At 31.8% G+C, this 25,300-nt stretch overlaps 4 protein-coding genes across 4 annotated transcripts; 2 read left to right on the forward strand and 2 right to left on the reverse strand.

The window, feature by feature from the left end:
* Positions 1-13,786: 13,786 nt before the first annotated feature.
* Positions 13,787-14,350, forward strand: LOC119666599. Its single transcript, XM_038075878.1, has 2 exons — positions 13,787-13,920; positions 13,993-14,350. The coding sequence occupies exons 1-2, from the start codon at positions 13,808-13,810 to the stop codon at positions 14,348-14,350; spliced, it is 471 nt and encodes a 156-aa protein (XP_037931806.1). The 5' UTR covers positions 13,787-13,807.
* A 557-nt stretch (positions 14,351-14,907) lies between these two features.
* Positions 14,908-15,543, forward strand: LOC119666600 (putative nuclease HARBI1). The gene is made up of 2 exons (XM_038075880.1): positions 14,908-14,981; positions 15,040-15,543. The coding sequence occupies exons 1-2, from the start codon at positions 14,910-14,912 to the stop codon at positions 15,541-15,543; spliced, it is 576 nt and encodes a 191-aa protein (XP_037931808.1). The 5' UTR covers positions 14,908-14,909.
* A 92-nt stretch (positions 15,544-15,635) lies between these two features.
* On the reverse strand, positions 15,636-16,470 carry LOC119666601. Its single transcript, XM_038075881.1, has 3 exons — positions 16,297-16,470; positions 15,849-16,232; positions 15,636-15,731 (listed from the first exon to the last, which is right to left on the reverse strand). The coding sequence occupies exons 1-3, from the start codon at positions 16,429-16,431 to the stop codon at positions 15,636-15,638; spliced, it is 615 nt and encodes a 204-aa protein (XP_037931809.1). The 5' UTR covers positions 16,432-16,470.
* A 7,476-nt stretch (positions 16,471-23,946) lies between these two features.
* LOC119666602 (phospholipase A1-like) lies at positions 23,947-24,930 on the reverse strand (the record flags this gene model as incomplete). The annotated part of the gene is made up of 3 exons (XM_038075882.1): positions 24,891-24,930; positions 24,697-24,829; positions 23,947-24,634 (listed from the first exon to the last, which is right to left on the reverse strand). Coding segments are annotated over exons 1-3 (861 nt in total), but the record flags the coding sequence as incomplete, so codon positions are not given.
* Positions 24,931-25,300: the final 370 nt, after the last annotated feature.

Genomic DNA, 25,300 nt, shown 5'->3' on the forward strand with positions numbered 1-25,300 from the left:
TTTTGTATTGCTGTCATATATTTTTTCTAGACCTCCTTCATATTTGAGCAAGCCTTGCTCAATGTCAATTGTTGCTTTTATTTTTTTTAAAAAATTGTAACCTATTAAAAAGTCAGATTCGAGATTCTTTATCTCGTAAAATAATTGTTTATGTCCAAATAGATGAACAATATGATAATGGCTTATAATTGTATAACCATTAATGGTTTTTACTCTTTTTTTTATGCTTAGTTTTTATTTATTTTTATAGATACCGGCTTTGATATAACAAGCCGTAGCACCTGTATCTATTAGTATTTGGAGGTTTCTATTTATTGCTTTGTCCCTTCTGTAAATGAAAGGGAGTCCGATATTGGACCTAAAAAATGGTTCTCATTTAAATTATTAACTCGCTGGGTCTTTGCCTGCGGTTGATTGCTATTTTCGCTATTTTCGCGACGATGCTTTAAATTGTTGAAGGGTCGTTGCATCCTTCCATGATTTTGTGGTGATCCATTTGGATTCCAGAAATTGTTATTGTTTCCTCGAAACTGTGGTATCTGTCTGTTTTGAGGATGTGGCCTTTGTTGTATGGATGTATCAACATCCATTGGTTCAGGCTTAGGAAAACTATTTTGCCTGGGCTTATTTACATTTGCGCGATTAAAGCGCAAGTTATTGGAGAAATTATTTTGATTAAAAGTTTTTCTCTGATCAGAGAATTGGAATGCGAATTTTGCACGCAAATTATTGGATTCTAACTCCTGAGCTTTGGCTAGAGCGTTAGGTAAATCTGTAGGTGAAAGGGAAAATAATATGTCATTTAATGGAGCGTGTAGCCCAGTAATGAACACTCTTAAGGCGTTCTGACGATTTTTGTTATTTAATTCACGAGTAATGGACGAGTCATTACCGTGAGTCATTATTGTTTTGTTAATTAAAAGGGTTAATTTTTTATTAACCAGATTATAATAATCAAGGACAGTGGATGAGCCTTGCCTAAGGATACTCATCTCCTGTTCAATGACGTGAATTGGACGCTTATCAGCATAAGCAAAATCAAGTCTGCTTATAATGGCGTCATAATTAAGGACAGTTCCATGATTGGTTAGTACATCGTTTCCTTGATGAACTATTTTGTTCCTTAATATTGTTAGGGCAGCAAAATATTTTCGGCTACCTCTGGTGTAGAGGCTCATGCAATTGTGAGCTGCTTCTCTCCAACTAACGTAAGAGTTTTGATTTCCAGTAAATTCTGGAATGGATTTTATTACGTCCAGACTTTCGTCGCACGTTATTGTCTCGTCTATTGTCTGTGGTTCGTATTCCACTACGGTATTTGTACCAGTCAGTGTTTAAATTTGACTTTTCAAACTCCTAACTTCTTCCCTAAGGGATAACAAATTAACAGAGATCAATCTGCTGATCGTCTCTTGAGTTATTGTAGTAGATGGTGTAGTGTTTGTGGCCATTTTGGAAAAATTTTTTATTAAGTCCTCCAGGATTATTTATTATATTTATAAGAAATTTTACAGACCTTTCTTGTCTGATGGAAAATATATTATTTGTATATATAATTGTTAGTAAATACAAAAAAAAATTTTTATTTAATGCACCCAGCGTAAACGCAGTTATAGTGCTTACAAAAATATTATTGACTGTGCAAGTGAATGCATCGTCAATTTTATTAGTATAATTATAATTTATTAAATATTTTTATATATTTGTATATTTTTAATGCATTAATAAATATATATTTATATACATTGATTTTTAATAAATAGCATCAGTAAAGAAATACCTCCTGGCTGCTGTTAAAATACCTCCAGTACCAATTGTAGAGAAGTTATTGATTGCTGTCGCGTTGACTTCTGGTAGCGAATGCTTCAAAAAATCTGGAAACACTTGGGCTTAATGGTGAAGTGTTCCGTTCACCTTCTACACCATAGATGCTGTCTAGGTGTATATGAGCTTTAATTGATGCGGTGCGTTCTCGTAGTCTATTTAAAATATTTTCTTCTTCAGCATCTGGACGTCGTTCAATACGTACTTCAAAGACTGCTGATTGTTGATATTGTTGGTCCAAAGATTGCTAATATTTTTGTAGTTGTGCTGCGCCAATTGATTTTCGAATTTGTTAGAAAAATTTCACTAAAGTAAGGATTTATTAAAGTTTCTTTTAATCAAATGCAGCGCAGAAATTTTTTTTAAATTTATTATTTTATTTAAGTGTCAATGTTCAAAATTTATTACAAAATTTTTGAATTATTATTTTAACATTATTGTTCACAATGTTCAGAATTTAATTAAAAAAATTTATTTTATTAAAAAAATTTTCACACATTAAAAAATTTTCGCTCGCGAAATCTCGTTTTCTAATATTAGAGATATTTTTATTAACGCGAGCCCCACGTTTTTTCGCATTTGCGTGAGTTCACTTTATATTTTAAAACTCGCGAAATCTCGTTTTTTAATATTAGAGATTTTTTGATTATCGCGAGCCCCACGTTGGGCGCCAATTAATGTTCGGGTTCTTTTTTATTATTTTTAAAAAATATATATTTATTATATTTAATTAATGTGTTTAATCATAGTTTTTATTACAAATTTTAACTTTAGTATTTATTGAATATAATTTGGTTTTTGAATATATTTAACTTTTGTGTTTTTGTTTGAAACAAGACAGCAAGACCGACCAACGAACTTATTTCATTTACTTCTCCTAACGACTCTTTATAACGACCGTTTTAGTTTAACCTTTCCTAACGACTCGATCGTTTAGTTTCAATCTTTCCTAACGACTGACAATTCAAAGTTTTTCCTTTGATGCCTGAAGTCGTTATTTAAAATCTGAAATTGGATTTTATCCAATTGAATTCAAGCTTCTAAAATTCCTAAGAATTTTCTAGAAGCGTCTTTTCTCCATCCAATAGGATTGGAGCTTCTATTTGCTAAAGCACCTCGTCAGCGTCTTTAGCTTTGGCGTCAGTAGCCAGATGACGATATCTTTGTCCAATAATGATTGAACAATTCATCGATCAAGTATTTCAAATGATACTTGATCTGTTTTGCACAACATAGTTGCGTCTTAAAGGAAAACAATTTTGTTTTCTTTTGCAACATTGTTGCCATAAGAAGTGCAGGCAGTAAGCCTGACTGAAATTAAATATACAAACGCGCGTAGGCGTTATGAAATATCTTAATGCGCAATTCTTAGATGCGCATACTTGAGATACAAAAATTATGTGTAACGGCAAAGTGCCGTTATAGTAATACAGGGTGTTAACTTGTACGTATAATTATGAATTTTATTTGTGTCATAAATATAATCTATTTTCTCTCTATTTACAATTGTATTTAAATTAATATTTTCTAATGTGACATTGTTAATAATTTTTATTATTTTATTACTTGGCATTTGAATTTTTAAGTTTATTAATATTTTTGATTCTTCGTTTACAAAGTTTAGATTGTCTATTGTAATTTGACATGAATGGAAGTGTATTACAGCATTGTCTTTTATGTAAAAATCGTTATAGTCGCAGTTCTGTTTTAATTTAGTCTCTGGTATGTTTTTTATAATTATTAATTTATTTTCTAGTTGAACAATGGAGGTTTTATTGTTATAAATGAATTTACAAGTATTTTTCCTTTTTAAAATATTTTTGTCACAATTGTTTCTATGCATTTTAAGTTGGTTTATGTGTGCTGTTTCTTTAATATTGTCGTAAACATTATTTTTGTCTTTAATTATTATTTTTACTATATCTGAATCTAATTCTTCATAATTTTTATTTGGAAAAGGTATAAGTAGTCCGTTATGATAAGTTTCGTTAGAGAATTTTGGTATTTTTAGTGCTAAGATTATTAAGTTGTTATAATATAAAACTCCTGTTTTAATGTATTGCATAGTTTCTATTGTAATATTATAATTAACTATTTCTATTTCTGTTAAAATATGGTGTGCTAAAATATCAAGTTTGCTTAATAGTATTACATCTGTTAACTTTTCTATATTTTTATTTAGTGTTTGTATAGCTATGTAGATTTTCATAAAATTTTCTAATTCTGATTCTAAATATGTTAGCTCATTAGTTTTATTTTGCATTTCTGTTAGATATCTGTTTAGTGTCAGTTGTTGGTCATTGATGTGTTTTGTAACTTTGTTCATGTTGCTTATTATTTTATCGTTTATTATAGTTTGTTCGTTAAGGTTATCTATTGCATTTTTATTATTCTTTTCTAAATTATTGATATGTTCGTAAATTTCGTCAGCGTCGTCGCTGTCCATGTTTCCAAATAAGTATTTTATACCTTTACCTATGAAATTTATTAGTCCTCTTTTGAATCTACTTTCTGTTAGTATTTTTGGTTTGAGCAAATTAAAATTAATTTTTAGTGTACGTAATTCATTTTTAATTAAATTTTCTTCTTCTGTATTTGTTTTAAAGTAATTTACATTATTTTCTATTGTGTTTATTGCATTCTCGTAATCTGATAGGTTTACAATGTGTAATATTTTAGTGTATGATTCTATTACTGGTCTATTATCTAATTTTATAATTGTGTAGCCATTATCTGCTCTAACTGGTGTTATTTCTATTTCTTGTCCTGTAGCGAGTGTTATGGTTGTGAGTGTGAGTATTATTAGTTGGAACATTTTGGTTGTTGTTGTTGTTGTTGTTATTGTTGTGATCCCTTATTTGGTCCGTCTGTCTTCTTGTTAGTTGGCTGGTTCTCTATGGGGTTGTTGTCTCTGCTTGACGAAATATTATAGATGGCAGGTTTGCTGGTTGTTTGCTGGTGTGATCGCTATACGATCTGTCTGTCCTTTGTAATTGATGGCTGGTTCTTTTATGTGTACTTTTATTTATTTTTGTTAATGTTTTTTTTGTTTCATTAATTTTATTATTTTTGGCACTGTTTGGTGTTGTGTATGCTGCTTCCGCAGTTTTCGCAATATTTTAGTTTTGTGTAACCTTTCGACTTATTTACTATGTCTTTTATACTGTTCATTTGGATACACAATTTTTGAATACTTTTATTATTATTATTATTGTTTTTAATTTTTATTTTGGTTTTTATTCACTTTTTCGGTTTTTTGTATTTGTCATATTTATCGCAGTCAATATTTAAATAAGCTCTATGCTTTTTTAAATGTTCGTTAGCTCTTTTCCCTTCTTCGGATTTGTCGTATTCTTTACAAAATTCGCGGTGTTCGTCGCGTAATTGATAACTAAATTCCTCTAGTGCTTCGTCACTAAGGAATTCGTTCACTTCTTTTTCCGCTTTCCCGAATATTTCCTCGTGGAAATTCAAATGATAGTCTAAATTTTGTTTGGTTTTGAAATCTTTACCGCAGAAAGCACACGCGTTATGTATTTTTACGTGAAGTTCGCGTTCTTCACTTGTATCGAAATCTAAATCACAGAACCCGCAAGGAAAAGGCTTCATTTCACTCTTAAATATGTTGTTATTATTGTTTTTATTATTGTTTATGAATAATCTTCGCTTTATGTTAATAATATAATATTCACTTATTATAATATAATATTTAATAATATTCACTTTTCACTTCTTTATTGTTTTATGGCAAAAAATTTTCTCAAATTTTTTGCGTTTTACCCTCGTCGCCAGTTAAGCGTACGAGTTAACAGTTATTAGTTTTTATTATTATTTTATTTATTTGTTGCAAAAATTTTCTTAAATTTTTGCTTTCATCCTCGTCGCCAGTTTTGTGGTTGCACGCATAAAATTAATAAAACACACAATTTAATAATAGTTCAAATCGTATAATTTTATTTTCCGTAATTACTTTAATATTTTTCTATTTCAACTTTTAATAACTTTAATAATTAACTTTTAATAACTTTAAACAATTTTGGATGTTTATTAACTTTTAATAATTTTTCAACAATTTTAGATATTTTATTTATTTTTTAATAACATTTAATAATTTTAGGTGCTTTATTAACTTTAAACAATTTTGGAGGGTTTTATTAACCTTTAATCATTTTTAATAACTTTAAAACAATTTTGGATGTTTAATTAACTTTTGATAACTTTAAGCAATTTTGGATGTTTAATTAATTTTTGATAACTTTAAACAATTTTGGATGTTTAATTAACTTTTGATAACTTTAAACAATTTTGGATGTTTATTTACTTTTGATAACTTTAAACAATTTTGGATGTTTAATTAACTTTTGATAACTTTAAACAATTTTGGATAACTTTAAACAGTTTTGTATGTTTTGAGAACTTTAATATTTTTATTAAGAACCGATTGAATCTTTTCAATAACGGAACCGAACGTGAAATTGTAATCTTTAACAAAAATCTAATCTTAACATAGATGATCCTGGGTTTTATACCCCCAATAACAGTATCAAAAATCAAGCTCTCAACTCTGTTAAGTTGAAGCTTTTGATTTTTGTATGGACAAGAGCTTAAAGTTTTGTTCTAACAGAACTTTAGCATAAAGTTTTAATGTTACTTAAAATTGTAACAGAAGCGTTCTCTGTTATTGTCATGACAACGAAAAAATGTAATGCTATTTACATAGCGTCATCTCTCAAGCTCTCTGCTTGAAATTATGCTATGATCAGCAGAAATAGTACAGTTCATCTTTTGACTGTATGTGTGTCATGAATTCTTAAGAAGATGATCACGCGATAGAAAAATGCGTGTATCTTCTTAAATGTTTATAGTAGCGTTTCCTGTTGTGGCTACTTACTGTCCCAAGTGCGTTTATTAGGGTTTTGTTTATATTGCATTGGAATGTTAAGTGTAGCATAAAATGCTAAAGTATGAAATATTACTATACTTGGATGCTGTATAGATTTTAGAATTTTGAAATTGAGTGACCCTAATAAATTATGAAATTTATTATTTGAATTTTTGGGTACAGTGGGGTAAATAAGTAGAGGAATATTAGCATCAATGTTAATATGTAACTATATGGCTAAAGTCAATGATGGGAATGTGCTGCATAGGCACATTCACAACACTGTACGTTAACCATTTAATGATATTTTATATGCACCTTAATATGCATTTATATAAATAACGTTTTTTGAATCACTTTAAATAAAAACAAAAACGTGTTCATTGTTTGAATCTTTATTTTTGACTAAATAATGTTTTAATATGTTACAATTGAAAAACTTAGCGTTGCTTCCAATAATTATGCTTATAAAGCGAAAACATTCCCAAGCATAAACACTTGTGTCATATAAGCACTTATGACATATGAATACTTGTGGCATAAAAAGAATGCCAGCTAAACAAAATACAATGTTGGAAGCAACGATAACATAAACAAAAATACAATATTAGAAGCAACTATGCTTTATTTACGTTAGGGTATTGTAATAATAATGTCTTGTATTAATAAGATTATATATATTAGTTAGTTTTTCCGTATCAATTAAATCAAACACTTCACGTTTTGCTCGTCATTTTTAGACTGATTTTTATTTTTACATTCTCCTTAAATCTGACATAATTTCTTATGACTAATTTCCAATAGAATCTTATCTAATGATTCTATTGGTTAATACTTAAATTACAATCGTCTAATTGGTTAACCCAAATTAGACGTATATAATGTTTTACAACAAAAATAGTTTACATACATTTATCACTGATATTCTACTTCACAGTGGCACACATCTGGTGACCAACTGTATTGAGGGTAAATCATATTGCATGCACGATTGCTTGCAATATGATCTGTGAAACAACACAAATTCATGTGCTGAGCATGCCGCAATCCAAATTTTCAAATGCATATTGGAACAATTAAATATGCTTACAAATATTTTGTCATAAAGAAATGACGAAATAGACGAGTCAAATTTCTGACTCATAAATTATTTCATACTTGACAATTTAGGTTTTTCGGTCATGCTTGATATTTGAGTGTTTCGGTTTGGTGTGACACATTAAATATCGCACACAACGTATTGTGTGTGGTCATGGTTAATATGCCACTACAGTATATTTATTGGAGTATCAGCTATGTTACTTATAATTATATATATACAAAGTGTATACATGCTATAATGTCTCACTAAACGACGGCAATTTCAACGGTGGCAATCTTGTGCTTGTTGAGACAGGTGAAAACGTGTGATCTCGTAACGACATATGGAAATCCTCACCTAGTTGCTCTTAAATAGATGTTTTGATGTTGACATATAGATCCTCAAGCTCGCTTCTCATATTGTCTTCAGGTTCCAATTCTTCAATTCGGGTTTGATAGCTCATTAGCTCCGTGAAGTACGATTCCAAAATGCCGAAACGGCATTTTAATTCAATAGGTGACCTGAGCATTTCATTTGTATCATTTATTCTTTTATAAATAATTATGATGGTTCTATTATATCATCATTTAATAACTTTTTTACTTGATTTTCTAGTTTCTCCTTTTGAATATTTGGTATTCTATAGTTCTTTATATATATTGGTGATTTATCTATCGTTGATATGTGTTGTTCATAAAAATTGTTTATAGTTAATTTTTTTCCTTCTATATGAAAAATGTTTTGAAAATCTCTACAAATCTCTACAAAATCTCTCTACAAATATTTCAATTTGAGGGAAGTATTTTTTGAAAAATACAACCAAATGAAATGTAATGTTAAAAATTGTTTGTTTATATAGTGTGACTGGCAGGTTTGCCATGCAAAGTGGGACGTAATATATATTGAGAGAAAGCGAATAGTTATTCCTGCCTAATTCGAGCATGCATCCTAATCCTATTGATGCAATCAAGAACAAGTAATGAAGCGGCTTGTTACCGCTGATACCTAGGCCAGTGTTACGTGGCCAGAAGGGTGTGCGAATAATTTAACAACGCATAGGTTTTGCAGTCATAAGTATACTCTGATTTTATTGAACAATGACTCCGCCTCTTCATTCCAGACAAAACCTGGAAAAGTATAACTGCAGCCAATCAAAGTGATTGCTGACCTTGCAGAATGCAATGCATTGCGACTACACTGTTTGCTCATTTAGGTCAAACGTCAAAGTTATTATTAGAGTGCATTGACAATGTTTTGCACATATCGATTGCAATATAGGAAGTATTATTATTGAAAGTATTGTAACATGTGTTCAGCAATCATCTGTTTAGTATTATAAAAATACTTATAATCACGTATTTGTTTATTAACAAACTGTAATTTACAATATTGAATAGCTTGACGATATTCATTGGAATTTGGATTCATAAATCTAAAGTTTGAATTCAATCAATCATCAGTTTTGTGCAAATCAATTAATGGAACAGTTAAGATATCCAAAATTTTATTTTCTATTTGTTCCTGACGCGCTTGGCTTTTGGTGGCCCTGCCACCTCTTCCACCTTCAGAGTGTGTACTATATCTTTCATTAAACTCTGCCTTCTGTTGGATTTCCGAATTCAAAACTCCGTTTCCGTAGAATTTTGTCCTCCAAAGAGCATATTTCCACATCTCCTGCGTTTCCACTACATTCGGCGGAATTGTCGCCATATCGAAAGTCTTGCAATCGATCAAATAACTGGGTGTATTCCTTACCGGCAACTTGAACGTAGATGGCTTCCCGTCCACCTTCAAAGTGATAGTTGACGATAGATTCAATATCGGAGTGGCTGAGTCCTTTGATTGGAATAATGTTAGGATTTTTTCGTCTAACATTGAGGAATTTAAAGCACCTACATGTTCTGTTTGAGAACGGGCATTCGTGCACGAAGTGGATGTGGTCTCCATGTTTGATGATAAATTTAAATAAACAATTTTTCCCTCCTTCTTTAAAATTTTTAATTGATTCACCATATCCTTCAAACTCTGCAAGTCTTCTAACTCCGGACAAGTAGATGTCTATCCTATTAGTCGATTTAATTTCTTTGTTAAGGAGTTCTCGGAGAATATATCTCGATTTTTCGATAACTCTTGCAATTCCATCAACATTGTTGAAATCGTCGCTGTTAACTTCTCCAAATTCAATTGTGTTGTTTCTGTCCAATCTATGTCCTTCATCAGTATTATAAATGGCTCCATCCACATCTCGAACTCCTCCTTCAATTCCTCCATTATTGCATACCAACCATTTTCTTTGTTTATCAACACGCGCACTAATACCACCACACCAACCACTTCAATCAACAAAAAAAATTTATTATTATTACGGCTGTGACGTCAATCAAATAGAGGCAGCCATGCTGATTGCTTGCTCAAGAGTCTACGACTATTTTGCGACGACTACTACGACGAGAAGCGCTGCGCTCCGCTACGCTCACTGCCCGTAGGGCCACACAGCTGTTCCACACCGCTGTGTGGCTGTGTGGAACAGCGTGTGCCAATCTTTCGTTGGTAATACGAAACTCTTTTGTTTATGTCGCTTTGCTTATGCTTCTTGTGTGGTATGCATGAAATGTGACTAATTCATAAATTTGCTTATTGTTATTTACGAGTGCTGGTAAGTGGCTTAGTGGTAGGTCCACTACAGAAAGGACATTTTTGGCTATGTTATCTAAACCGTCTATTTTTAATTTTGATTTAACTTTTAACAAATGTATCTGTACTTTGATTAGAATTATATGAAAGTATGTTATATTTATTCAAAGGTTTTATTTCTATTGTTGCACATTCTAGTTCTACAGGTGTGTCTCTAGTATTTAATAACCTAATATGTTGTATACCTTTGGCAGGTATTAAAGAATTAGCTATGAATACTCCTCTCACTATTTCTTTTCCACAGACTAAACTGTCTTCTTTTGTATTTAGTTCAACTACTTGAATTACTTCTACCCTGGGTGGTATTTTGATATTTTTAATGGTTTTTATTTTTATATTCAAGGGTAAGACTATCTCATCTTCTGAGTTTGAGATCACTAATACGCATGTTTCATAATTTATTTTACAATTATATTTTATCAAAAAATCTCTACCTAATATACCATCTGTAGGTAAATTTATATTATTTTTTATGACATTGAATTTGTAAGGTATTGTTTTACCATCAAAAAATAAATTTATATCTATTAAACCTTCTGTGGTTGTTTTTCCTGTTGTTATGCCATTTATTTGGCAGTTTTTTGTATTATCAAAATTGCTCTTCCCTATTATACCTTTTTTTTATTAATTATATTTCTGCCCCTGTGTCTACTAATAAAGTTATATACTTATTGCTACAAGAAGTTTTAACATTGATACTATTGTCAATATTTTCTATTGTTTTAAAGTGTATTATTTCTTTTTGTTCTGGTTGTAATTGTTTCGATTGTTGTAACCGTTGTTTTGGTTGTAGCTTAGGTTATGATTTGGATAGTGCTTTAGATTGTGCCCCTGGGTTCGTGTACCGGGGATATTCCAGTTTTTTTGATTATTGGAATTGTTGTATTGATTTGATGCATGCCTGTTGAAATTCCTGTAATTATTCGAGAATCCATTCCTTTGTTGAAAATTCCTGTTTGGTTGCTGTTGTATCATGCTTCTATTTTGTGTTTCTACACTTAGAGCAATTTGTACAGCTTCGTTTAGAGTAGTTGGCCTTGCTACTATATTCCTAAGTTTCTCATTGAGTCCATTGGTGAATGCATTTAAGCCTGTGAGATCTGTCATTTTCATTAATACTTGTTTACCTTGGTCTCCCTGATTAGCTATATTGTAATAATTAAAATTTGTTTTCATATACAAATTTAATTATTTTTATATATATATATATTATATATTTATCAGATTCATTTCAAGTTTATAATTTTTCTTCTTTTTAATTAGCAGGAAGAAATCTGCACATTATTAGGCATCCAAGAATGCCGAGACAAAAATAATTTTAAAAGCGAGATTTAATGTAAGCTGCTAGAGCTCAGTTTAAAATCTGAATTTTATTACAATTTTCCAATCTATGTATACAAAAATGTTTTACAATGCTTTACAATGATTTACAAATATTTTCCTGATAATTTTAATTGCGGCGGCACTAAAAAGGTTGACCCACGTCAATGCTTAGAAAATATTATGACACATTCAAGTGTGTCATATCGACAAGTGCAGAATAGTAGCACAGAAAAGAAAAGTGTCAAATAGCAATTGCATACTTGCTATGACCAAATATTCTATTTGCATTGCGGTGGTTCTTCCGTGTGCGATCGCATTACATTAGTTAATATAAAATAATTTGTGCATAAGCACTTTCAAAAATACATGACATAATTTATTATTTGTTTTTGTTTACATTTACATTGTTGCGTTATACACAACACCTCTACCCTTTTAAAAAAAAATTTTATTTATACAATAAAGAAAATTTTTTTTATGATAATTTGAATTTTGAAAACTTGACATTGACAATTTTTATTTCTTAAAAATAATTTTACAAATAAATGTAATAAAAATAATTTTTATTTTCTTATAGTATTTATATTGTTTGTAAATTTTTCTTTAATCTATTATTATGAACTATCTTTATTTTATCATTAATTTCTATAGTGGAATTTACACCATTTCTATCAACTATCTTATATGGACCATGATATGGATTCTCATGTTTCCTTCTATTTTCTACTCTTAAATAAACTAAATCTCCTACATTAAATAAATTTTCTGATGCATTAGCATCTTGTTTAATTTTTTGAGAATATTTTTCTTTTATTAATATCTCATTTACTGCTTTATGCGCATACTGTAGTTTTGTTTTTAACTCAGTAACGTAAGAATCATAATTATAAAATTTTCTACCTTCTATTATCTCATTTGGAAGATTCGCGACTCTACCATATACTAATTCGAAAGGTGAATAATTTGTTACACAATGAGGTGTAATATTATATGAAAATGTGTAGTATGGGATCCAAGTATCCCAATCAAAATTGTTTGTAAACGATAACATATATTCGTTTAATACTCTATGGTTTCTTTCTATAGAACCTAATGTTTCGTGATGATAAGCAGTGGATTTTAAATGTTCTATACCTAATAACTTACATATATCACTTATTAATTCATTGAGGAATTCTGTACCTCTATCTGTTTTTATTTTCTTAACATTACCATATCTAAATATAAATTTTTCTACCATGACTTTTGCTATCTCTTGAGCTTCTTTTGTTTGTATAGGAAATGCGACTACATATTTAGTTAATTCGCATTGTATAGTGAGAATGTATCTGTACCCATTAGATATTCTTAGTGGACCTACAGTGTCCATCTGTATTACTTCAAACGGTGAAGTTGGAGTGTTAGTTATGACAAATTTTTCTTTATGGTGTCTTGTTATTTTATTCTTATTACATGATGCACATTTTAAAATATAATCTTTTATCATTTTATTCATTCCTTTCCATACGTATTTCTGTTTCAATTTAGCTATAGTTCTTCTTATTCCGGTGTGACCTCCGTGAATACTTGTATGGTAATTCTTTATTAATTCAATTTGTTCCGATTTATCCACGACATTCCTTGGTGGATTATATAATAATATACTTATAGGTGTTTGCTGACCTTTATTCTTTATTTCTTTTTGCATGCTATTAAATATTTTCATTAATTCTTTTTCATCAATGTATTCGAATACTATCAGGCATGCTCTGAATTTCGACTTCATTTCAAATCGAAATTCAATTTGAAACGGAATGAACCCGTTTTGGGTGTTCCAGAAATCGAATATTTTCATGCGTTTTCAAAATGAACTCAAAATGAATAAAATGAATTTAAACAGCTGTTTGTTGACTATTTTAACAAGTTGTGAAATATATTTTTGCCGTTTTGAAAAATATTCAAAGTTCTTAAGTGAAATTTTTAAATTTTAATAAGTAAAATAAAAAAAAAACAGTTTTTATAAAATGTTCGGAATGTTAGCATTGGTGGCAGCTGAAAATAATAGTCACACAAATGAAAAAATAAAAAGACGGGTTTTAAGAGATTGCAGCAATCCGTTAGATTTGAATGAGTCGACGTAAGTGGCTAATTCATACTGGATGAAACAACGAAAAATAATGAATACTTTTAGCTTTATAAATTATTACAGGGTGAACAAAGATGCTTTTTGCATGCTGGTAAAAGTCGTAACACCGCACGTTAAGTTATCATCCATACCAAGTTCTATTCAGTTGGCCTGCACATTGCGTTTTTTAGCGGAAGGGGGCTTTCAAAAAGCGGTAGGCATCGACAAGCAAATAGCTTTGGGTAGGAGCACTGTTGGAAAAATTTTGACAAATGTTATCGCAATTTTGGAAAGGCGCATCTGCCCATCATGGATAAAATTAGAAATGTCGGACGCTGAGCGGAGTGCGTCTAAGCGCCACTTTATGCAAAAATTCGGGATTCCGGGTGTGGTAGGTTGTGTGGACGGAACACATATTGTAAGGACGGAATTTTTACATTAAAATTTCCACCCCACATAAAAATTAACACGAGTCCGAACCGGCGACTGCGACTGCGACTGCGACTGCTGCGAACACAATATGAATTTGAAATTGTATTATGGAAATTTACAGAAATAAACAAATACCTTGAATATGTATATTACTTTCATTTAATGAATATGAATATTACTTTTGCTTATTTATTATAGTTTTCTCTTTAATTTACGAATTAAAATTTAGCAAACATAAACACGCGTTCTAACAAACGTCAAATGTAAACAATATGTGCAGCGGCTAAAAGAAGAGAAGACAATGCGCGCGCAGGTAAAATGCACCACGGCGAATTCAAGACAGCTGTAAACAAAATATTGAACAGTAGAATAAGAATTCACACGCATACATTGACATCTAAATTCAAACCAGCCGTAAAACAAACAAATGCGCTACACTACAGTTTGGTCTGATGGGTATATAAGAGGAGACATTTGCTTGAGAAGGCATTATTGTAACGACCCAGGACCAACCCCTGAGTATTACCCCGGCAAACAGAGCGACGAAAAATTGTCGTTACAATATAAGAATGACAAAGCCTCATCGTGACCACCACCTTTTTTATAATAGGAAAGGCTATTTCAGCATTAACGCCATGATAGTAAGGACTTTAAAGTTCTTTTTGAAATTTCTTTTCAATATGCTACTCTTTTGTACAGATTTGCGACTACAAAATGACGATTAGAGCAGTGAATGCTAGGCGCGCTGGTTCTAGCCACGATTCACTAATATGGTGCGTAAGCAAGGCGCACGACTACTTCTGCCAGTGCTATGAGAGCGGTGAACGTGGAAGTTGGCTTTTAGGAGATGCTGGCTACTCCCTTCAGCCATTTTTGCTAACGCCATACAGAGATCCGCAGCCTGGAACGCAGGAGCATAAATTTAACGTGAAACACGCATCTGCACGCAATGTTATTGAACGAGCAATTGGCGTGTTAAAAAGCCGCTTTAGGTGTCTAGCCCGACTTCTTCAATACCAGCCCGAAAAAGTTTCCAAAATGATTAATGTATGCTGTGCGCTACATAATATTTGTAGATACTACAAGGTACAGGATGTCGAAGACGTTCACTTTGCTAATGAAGATGAAGAGGAACTAAGTGAAATATCGGCTAGTAGAGAAGCAAATACAATAAGAGATGACATTGCTAATAGCTTGCGTTAGTAGTATTTAAGGAAAATTTTTATTAAAACAAAAAAATGAATAAATTTTTAAAATATTTAATCTTTATTGGAGCTTAAAATTAAAAAAAAAAATTAGCGTCGATTAGCTTTCGCTAAATTAAACTTCTTTTCTTCTAACTCCAACTTTTTCCTTTTGAGATCCAGCTTCTCCTTGAGAAGCTCTTCCATCTTTAAATTATTTCTTTTAGTTTCTTCTGCAAAATTTTCAAACACTTCGCCAAATTTTTTCATATGTTGCTCCATATTTTTTATAGTCTGTGTCTGCTCCACAATATGTTTTTTTACAGATTCTTGCCACGTTGGTTCCCGACGGCGTTTTCTGCTAGCAGCAGCATTAGTGCTACCAATAGCAGCAGCATTAGTGCCACCAATAGTATCAGCAGTAGTGGGACCAATAGTATCAGCAGTAATGGCACCAATGGTAGTGGTAGCAATATAAGATAGGCACAACTCATCGGAAGACACATCCTCGTCATTTGAGCACAGTTGACCAAACTCAACCGTGTTCTTAATACCACGGACCACTTTAAAAATGCCACATAGTCGTCCAATTGCTTTTTCGGCTGCGGTAAGAACATATTTGTTGAATGGTCCACCGCCAGTCGCCCGTGCTTCTGAATTATTGTGCGCAATCTTTTTACGAACAGTCGCCTTCCAGTCGAGCCACACCTATAATTGTATTACCATGAATAAAAAGTTATCATGCTAACGAATAAAAAAAAATGCAATTTACCTTTTTCCATCCCTGGATATCTTTACTAGGTGGACCATGACTGTTTAGCTCTCCTGTTAGTTCTGCCCATAGTTGGTCCGTGGCCACTTTGTCGCCTTTGACAAAGCCAGTTGCAATTTCCTTATGCAACTCCATAAATCCTAGCAAGATTCCATCTTGTACAGTGTTCTTGTGTTTACCCCTTCAAAATAAAATATCAAAATTATTTTCTTTATTAACATAACTTGAAACTGATTTAATTCAAAAAAAATGTAATTATACTTACATGTTATTTTCACTACTTTTAATTTCACAACTATTTCGATAAGTGTTTTTAATCACATGTTTTTATGCGGATTCGGTTTCTAGAGCCAGCAAATTCATTCGATTTCATTTGTGAAATCGCAAATGAATCGATAAAAGCAGAGCACCAAAATGTGAATTTAAATTGAAATCGAATTTTTTTATGCGGATTCGAATTCTAGAGCATGCCTGTATATCTTTAGTAGATAATGCTACTTTATTGATATTATTTTTGTTCAATACTTTTGTGAGCGTATCCAGGACTGATTCTAAAATCAAGTTGGGCTTATTGCTACACTGTACTTTAACAATGTTTTTCTCAATTTTTATAATTGGCAAACTTTTCTTATTCTCTTCTTTATTGAGCTCAAATTTTAATATAGGTAATCTTCTAATATCAGAAATCGAAATACAATTCCACATGTAGAGTTGGCCATTCCCTGAGTAATTTGTACTCTGATTCTGTTTGATTACGTTTTCTTCTTTATTCATTTCATTATTCGTTTTCGTTTTACTTCTGGTCACAATATTAATATTTTTCGGAATCATTTCTTTAAGTGTATCCGAATCCATTCTGATTCTGGATAATGCATCAGTATTTGTATTCATTTTTCCTTGTTTTAAAATTATGTTAAAATCATAATCCATTAAATCTACTCTTATTCTTGTTAACTTTGACGAAGGGTTTTTGTGTGAAAATAGTGATACTAAAGGTCTGTGGTCTGTTACTACTGTAAACTTCTTCCATATAAATATGGTCTAAAATGGTTAATTCCCCAGTGTATTGCTAAAACTTCTTTTTCTATAATCGGTTTATTTAACTCGTGTTTATTAAGAGAACGGCTGGCATACGATATTAGTAGATCGTTTCCAATGTCTCCTTGGGATAAAACTGCTCCTAACGCATAATTTGATGCGTCTGTAGTGAGTATAAATTTTTTAGTAAAATCTGGGTACTGTAGTATTGGAGGACTTACTATTGATATTCTTAATTTATCAAATGCTAATTTACAATCTTCGGACCAAATGAGTTGTTTATTTTTTTTCAAAAGTTCATTTAAGGTTTTGCAATTTTTGCAAAGTCTTTTACAAATCTTCTATAGTAATTGCAAAATGCTACGAATCGTCTAACTTCATCGGCATTTGCTGGTATTGGGTATTCATTTACTGCTTTACATTTATTTGGATCTGCAGTTACACCTTCTTTAGTGATTAAATGTCCTAAGTAAATTACTTCGGGTTTCACAAAATTGCATTTCTTTGGGTTTAATTTTAAATTGTAGCTTCTTAAGCGTTCAAAAACTTTGATTAGATTGGAGTTGTGATGTTGCAAAGAGCAACCAAATATAATGATATCATCTACGTACAAAAATGCACTAGAGTCTAAACCTGAGAGTGCTATTGTAAGCATTCTTTGAAAACTATTGGAGGATATTTTCAAACCGAAAGGTAATCTTTTGAATTGATAATGTCCATTACTAGTGGAAAATGCTGTTAATGTTCTGGAATTTTTCTCTAATTCTATTTGATGGAATGAACTTGTCATATCCAATGTTGAAAAGTATTTAGCTCTTCCTATGTCTTCTAATTGTGTAAGTGGAAATTTATCACTAATCAATTTTTTATTTAGTTGCCTGTACTTTACTACAAGTCTCCATTGTTTTTTATCATTAGTACTATGTTTTGGTACAACTAAAAGTGCAGAGTTATATGGACTTGTGGATGGTTCAATAACATTTGTTTTTAATAAATCTTTTACTTGATCGTTTATTTCTTGTTGTTGGGATTGTGGAAGTCTGTAATTCTTTATATAAACAGGAGAGTTATCAATCGTTTGTAAATGTTGTTTGTAGAAATTATTGGTAGTTAATTTGTCTCCTTCAATATGGAATATATCTTGAAAATTCTTGCAAATTTCTTCTATGGATTTGCATGCATTACTGTCTTGATTATCTAATTTGTAACGACACAAATTTACAAAGTAAATTTCTGTGCTACATAAAACAAGAAGCAGAGAAAAACACAGTCTGTGTGTTAAATAACCGCCACCACTACACATAATAAATCTAACAACTCACATGAAAATAACTGAAGGCGACTTAACTGGAAAATATAAAATTGAATTAAAATATTTATTTGAAATATCATGGACATTACCTGTGATCCTCGATGCCAATGTGCCGCGGGCATCGCTACATGCAATGTGCAAATTCTAAAAAAATATACGAAAAGAAATTAATTTTTGGTTAAAACTTTTATGAATGGAACACTTATAAACGCAACAACAATGAACAATTATTGGCGAAACATGTTTAAATTTTAAACAAATATCTATTTTTTACAATTATATATAAATAAAACAAAACACAAAACAATTTAACACTCGTGGTTGTTCAATTTTAGTTTATCTGCGTAAACAAAAAAAACACAAAACAGTTTAACATTTTTGGTTGTCCAATTTTATTTTTATATGCGTAAACAAAACACAACAAAACAAAACTAAGCACGCCAACATCAATTTTACTTCTTTTAATATTTCTTTTCTGTTCACATTTAGATAATATTAAATTCACAAAATATATATGCATATTTAATACCTTGTTTTGCAGTATTAATACACTTTATTTTTTTAATAATATAATATAAGTTAAAGGAAAACAAAACACACACGAAAGAAACACGGCGCGTAGTAAAAGTACTAAAAATCACGGCGAAGCAGAAGAAGTGAGAAAACAGTAGAACACAAAGTTCAACTTCACGGCGAAGTCAAGTACAGCAAAGAATACCGGTACGCTACACCAAAAAGCTTCGGTATGCTCAATATAAAAGGAGGCACATTTTATATAATCGGGGACTTGGGTTGCGACAAGTGAAAGAGCAAGTACTCTGGCTCATTGGGCCTTCTGGTAAATTTTACCAAACTTGAAATTTTACTTTTTCCTGAAACAAGTACACTGGCCTATTGGTCATCTGGCACATTGTGCCACAAATCTGGTTCTTTGAGTCAAACGTAGTGTAAAATTCCTTTCCTGTCTTATATGTATATTTTTTTAACCTGGCCTATTCGGTCAAATAGTTTTTACAGCACGGAGGAAACGTTTTGTTTATTTTTTTTATAACAGCAGAGGGGCTTAAGAAGTCACACGGGTTTTGCTAAGATTCTTTTAACAAGTAGTATATGGAGAAGTGGGAAATTTTGGCATCAACATAATTTTTTTTATTTATTATTAGAAATGTTTCCAATGAATTTTAATTAAACTTTGTTAATCATAAGTTTTATGAAATAAATAAAGTTATATATATAATTTATACATATAAATCACGTTCTGTTTTCTTCTAAAACCAACGTCTCGGCAAAATTATAAATATATTGTCACGACTCTGGACGACGGCTGAGGATACCCCAGCAAAAACTAAAAATTTTTGAACGTCACCAAAAGTGTCGTTACAATTGGCGCCCGAGCAGGGACAGAATTTTAGAAAAAAAAAGAACACGATAGGAACATGGAGAACAGTGGACAAACGGTTAACGAGGAAAGTCATTAGAACACAGGTACAGGGAAATCGGAAGCCACGGCTTAGAATTGCGAATCTTTAAAACAGGAACAGTGAAAGAGTTCGTTCGAAAACAGAGCAGTGCGTCATCACAAAAGAAGGTCTTGATCAAAGTCACGAGAGGAATCAACATACAATGCCATCGTATATTGAAAGCCTTGACCAAATAGCTGAGTGGTCAGTACGTTATGACGGCAAAGGAAATCCATTAGGCTTCGTGGAAAGAATAGAAGAGCTATCAGAAATCTATGACATCGACTTAAATATAGTCCCAAGGATGATGATCATACTCCTTAAAGATCGGGCAGCGATGTGGTACCGTAACAACAATGAACGTTGGACCCTTTGGTCAAGCTTCAAGGCAGACTTTTTAGAATTTTTCCTTCCATATGATTATTACGAAAGATTAGCAGAACTTCGTACAGAGCGAGTTAAAACAAGTCGAAGTCAGGAAGCGATCAGTCATCGCCTGATAAGTAAACACTCAGAAGCGACGTCATTACCAAATACCACGAAATGTATGCCAACTACAAGAACAGGGCAGCACGTTGATTACAGTGTGAATCTGGGGCCACATGGACTACAAAACAAGAAAAGTTACCAACAACAGAGTAGTTTCAAAGTTAAGCAACCAACAATACGAATAAACACCATTAAAACGGCAACGACACCATTATTATCCAAGTCAACCATGATACCAAGCATGCAACGTCAAACTGATCTAGCTCAACTCTCAGTAACATCGCAAGTAAATATGCAGGAACCACAACATCTACATTGTTCGAAACTCATCAAAGAAAGTCCGAAAGTCCAACCACAACAGGAGTTACACACCATTATGCCCGTCGAAGTAAATCCCCAGGTGCGAGAAGCACAAACACAACAGTTTAAAGAAAACCCACTGATTTCATCATTGATTGGATTAAAGGCACAGGATGTAACGCGAAAAGAACCACAACCCGTCGAAGAAGGTCCACAGGTGCTAGACGCACAACCACACTCAGTACCACTACAGGGAAAACCACAAAAGGAGGCAATTCATAAATGCATCGTAACTCCTCCACAGATTTCAACGTCTCATAGGGAAAGTCCAGAAGTATGTTATCAACAAGCATATGCACAACAGTCGCTAGTTAACTACAATCAGAATACGCAACCACGAGAGCAAAAGCATCAAATCGAAGAGCATGACTTATCATCACGTCCAGCACTGCCACAACGTTTAATGATAGTACCGGAGTCATCACATGTCAATCATCCAGTACTACCAACTTCTACAAGTTTTGAATCATCATCGCAAAAGCCACAGGGTCATTCACAAGGTAATTTTAAATCATCATCGCAAACGCCACAGGGGCATTCACAAGGTAATTTTAAATCATCATCGCAAAGGCCACAGGGGCATTCACAAGGTAATTTTAAATCATCATCGCAAACGTCACAGAGTCATTCGCAAGGTAATTTCAAATCATCGTTACAACCAAAAGAACTTGAGCCGCAGCCGCCATCTTCGGTTAATCAGCCACAGTCACCACGAGAAGCACCACCAAGAGATAATCACCAATCTGGTCAACCATCATCTTCGTCATCAACTACATCGCTACAGAGGAATTCTACTATAATACAGCCAGTATCGGATAATCGTCATGTACAACTTACGAATTCATTAGGTCCATTAGTTATCAATGTTTCAGATAGTAAACTTAACACGGAACTACCAAGCCAAGGAACTCAAGCAAAGGATAAAGTCAAGCATGACAGTCAACAAGAAACATGGTCACCACAAGTGGAATTGAACGTCAGTCAACCAAGCACAAAAGGAAACAAACCAGAGATTTTCGTACAACGTCTAGGTACATTTAAACGAAAGGATGACCATCATCATGTCAGCAACCAAGATGAGTATTACAAAATTTTCAAGTGTCCAAAGATTAGAAAGAGAAATCGAGCCTCGTTCTAAAAGGAATATTAGTAACACAAGTATTAGCATGTATCATATGGAAAATAAGGGATAAATGGAAAATCAGAAGTATCAAGTGCAAATTTGCCGACGAGGGGTCATCAACGTATCATTAAAATAAAGTCTTAGTTTTAATTTCTGTTCTGAAGAAGGAGGAAGACTGTGTTTTTCTCTTCTTCTTGCTTAATGTAACGACACAAATTTACAAGTAAATTTCTGTGCTACATAAAGCAAGAAGAAGAGAAAAACACAGTCTGTGTGTTAAATAACCGCCACCACTACACATAATATATCTAACAACTCACATGAAAATAACTGAAGGCGACTTAACTGGAAAATATAAAATTGAATTAAAATATTTGTTTGAAATATCATGGACATTACCTGTGATCCTCGATGCCAATGTACCGCGGGCATCGCTACATGCAATGTGCAAATTCTAAAAATATACGAAAAAAAAGTTAACTTTTTGTTAAAACTTTTATGAATGGAACACTTATAAACGCAACAACAATGAACAATTATTGGCGAAACATGTTTAAATTTTAAACAAATGTCTATTTTTTTTACAATTATATATAAATAAAACAAAACACAAAACAATTTAACACTCGTGGTTGTTCAATTTTAGTTTTATATGCGTAAACGAAAAATACAAAACAGTTTAACACTTTTGGTTGTCCAATTTTATTTTTATATGCGTAAACAAAACACAACAAAACAAAACTAAGCACGCCAACATCAATTTTATTTCTTTTAATATTTCTTTTCTTTTCACATTTAAGTTGGTAAAAATATTAAAATCACAAAATATATATATTATACCTCGTTTTAATTATTATTAAATTAATATTATATATTTTATTTAAAAGAACCACACACAAACGTTGTAAAAAGTACTAAAAAAATCACGGCGAAGCAGAAGAAGTGAGAAAACAGTAGAACACAAAGTTCAACTTCACGGCGAAGTCAAGTACAGCAAAGAATACCGGTACGCTACACCAAAAAGCTTCGGTATGCTCGATATAAAAGGAGGCGCATTTCGTATAATAGGGGACTTGGTTTGCGACAAGTAAAAGAGCAAGTACTCTGGCTCATTGAGCCTTCTGGTAAATTTTACCAAAACTTGAAATTTTACTTTTCCTGGAACAAGTACACTGGCCTATTGGTCATCTGGCACATTGTGCCACAAATCTGGTTCTTTGAGTCAAACGTAGTGTAAAATTCCTTTCCTGTCTTATATGTATTTTTTTTAACCTGGCTTATTCGGTCAAATAGTTTTTTACAGCACGGAGGAAACGTTTTGTTTATTTTTTTTAACAACAGAAGAGGGGCTTAAGAAGTCACACGGGTTTTGCTAAGATTCTTTTAACAAGGAATATATGGAGAAGTGGGAAATTTTGGCATCAACATAATTTTTTTTTATTTATTATTAGAAATGTTTCCAATGAATTTTAATTAAACTTTGTTAATCATAAGTTTATGAAATAATAAAGTTATATATATAATTTATACATATAAATCACGTTCTGTTTTCTTCTAAAACCCACGTCTCGGCAAAATTATAAATATATTGTCACGACTCTGGACGACGGCTGAGGATACCCCAGCAAAAAACTAAAAATTTTTGAACGTCACCAAAAGTGTCGTTACAGCTGCCAAACTACATAAACTTAAAATATCGAAAAATATACAGCGCGCGAATTTTAAATGAGAATTTCCGAAAACTTTTCGGTCTTAATGTAAGTAGTACCAAATAAATCTAAGACCATTGAAAAATCAAAACTCAAAATTAAATTTCACAAATTGTTATTATTAATTTTTTAATTTAAATATCGAGTTGTTTCATTTGTTTTGAAATAAAATATACCCTGTGTTTGTTCAGTTTCTAAAGGACCTCCCAGAGTTATATTTGTACGTGTTTTGCATCCTTTTCTCTTCTTAATTTCATTGAAACTCTCGCACCTGTATATTGGTACTAATAAATTTCCTTTAACGGCTCTTTCATAGAATTTAACACTTCGTGAATGTGAACAGAACCCCATAGCTTCTACACCACATCCTGGCTGCTTTGAGCCCCAATTTGGATAAAATGATGCTTTTCCAATTGGATTTAAAAAACCATATGTGTCGGTACCCGTGTGTACTGTTAGTACATAACGTGCATCAGTAGCTGCCAAACGTTTTGTCGGTGGTTGATTTTCAAAAAATAAATTTGCCGGATCTAATCCCACTATTGCTGCTAGTTTATCACTCTTAATTAATTTACCACACAAGCCTGCGATATGTGCGCCCACACTATGTCCAATTAACACTGTTTTATTATAATCCAAGCGAAATTTTTTATGAAGAAACTCTAAGAAATCCGCTAAAATTTGACTTAGTGCCGGTACGTGAGGGTATGATACAGGGTAAGCATTTTTGGCATAACGTCCCCAGTCAACCGCTATTATATTATACTTTCCTTTAGGAAAATACGCATTTCGAACGTTAGGATTTGGTTCGTCTTTATAATTATTAAACCATCCATGTATTACTATTCTAAATTAAAAATATATTTTTTATACAAATTTATGTGTGTGAAATGTTAAAACTGTACTTACTTGGTTTGTAAGTTCGAATCGAACTTTGAACGTCTGACTGAGTTTTCATCATTGAGAAATAATTCCTCTGGATGATCTACAGTATCCCTGGTGTATAAATAATATTTCAAGACATCAGCAAAACCTAAGGAAGCTATTTAATTAAATAAATACTTAGTAGGTTTTTTTTTAATTTCTTAATAATTAAAACTTACAAATTGTTATTAACAAATAACATGTTTTTAGAGTAATCATATTAAACGTTTTACAGCAATCGAGTAAAAGTGAAATAAAGTCACGGAACCATTCATGATCGGTTTTTATAGATTTTTCACTCTGGATTGATAAGAACTATAATAGTGTTTATATTAATAACATACAAAACTTTACATGATATAACATGTAAAGATCTTATCGTTTACTTTTAAATAACTGTTAAACCTAACCTATAATTTTAGGTTAGGTTTAGGTTATAACTTTTATAGAGAATAGTGCGATTGCTAATCAATAAATATTTAGAAAGATGTAACAATTTATTTTTTGTTATTTTATTAATTCATATTTATTTCTCAATATACTCGTCTTTCATTTCAATGCATTTGACACAAAAATTCTCTCTAATGTT

The sequence above is a fragment of the Teleopsis dalmanni genome, chromosome 1 (genome assembly GCF_002237135.1).
Source record: "Teleopsis dalmanni isolate 2A chromosome 1, ASM223713v2, whole genome shotgun sequence".
NCBI classification, from domain to species: Eukaryota; Metazoa; Arthropoda; class Insecta; order Diptera; family Diopsidae; genus Teleopsis; species Teleopsis dalmanni.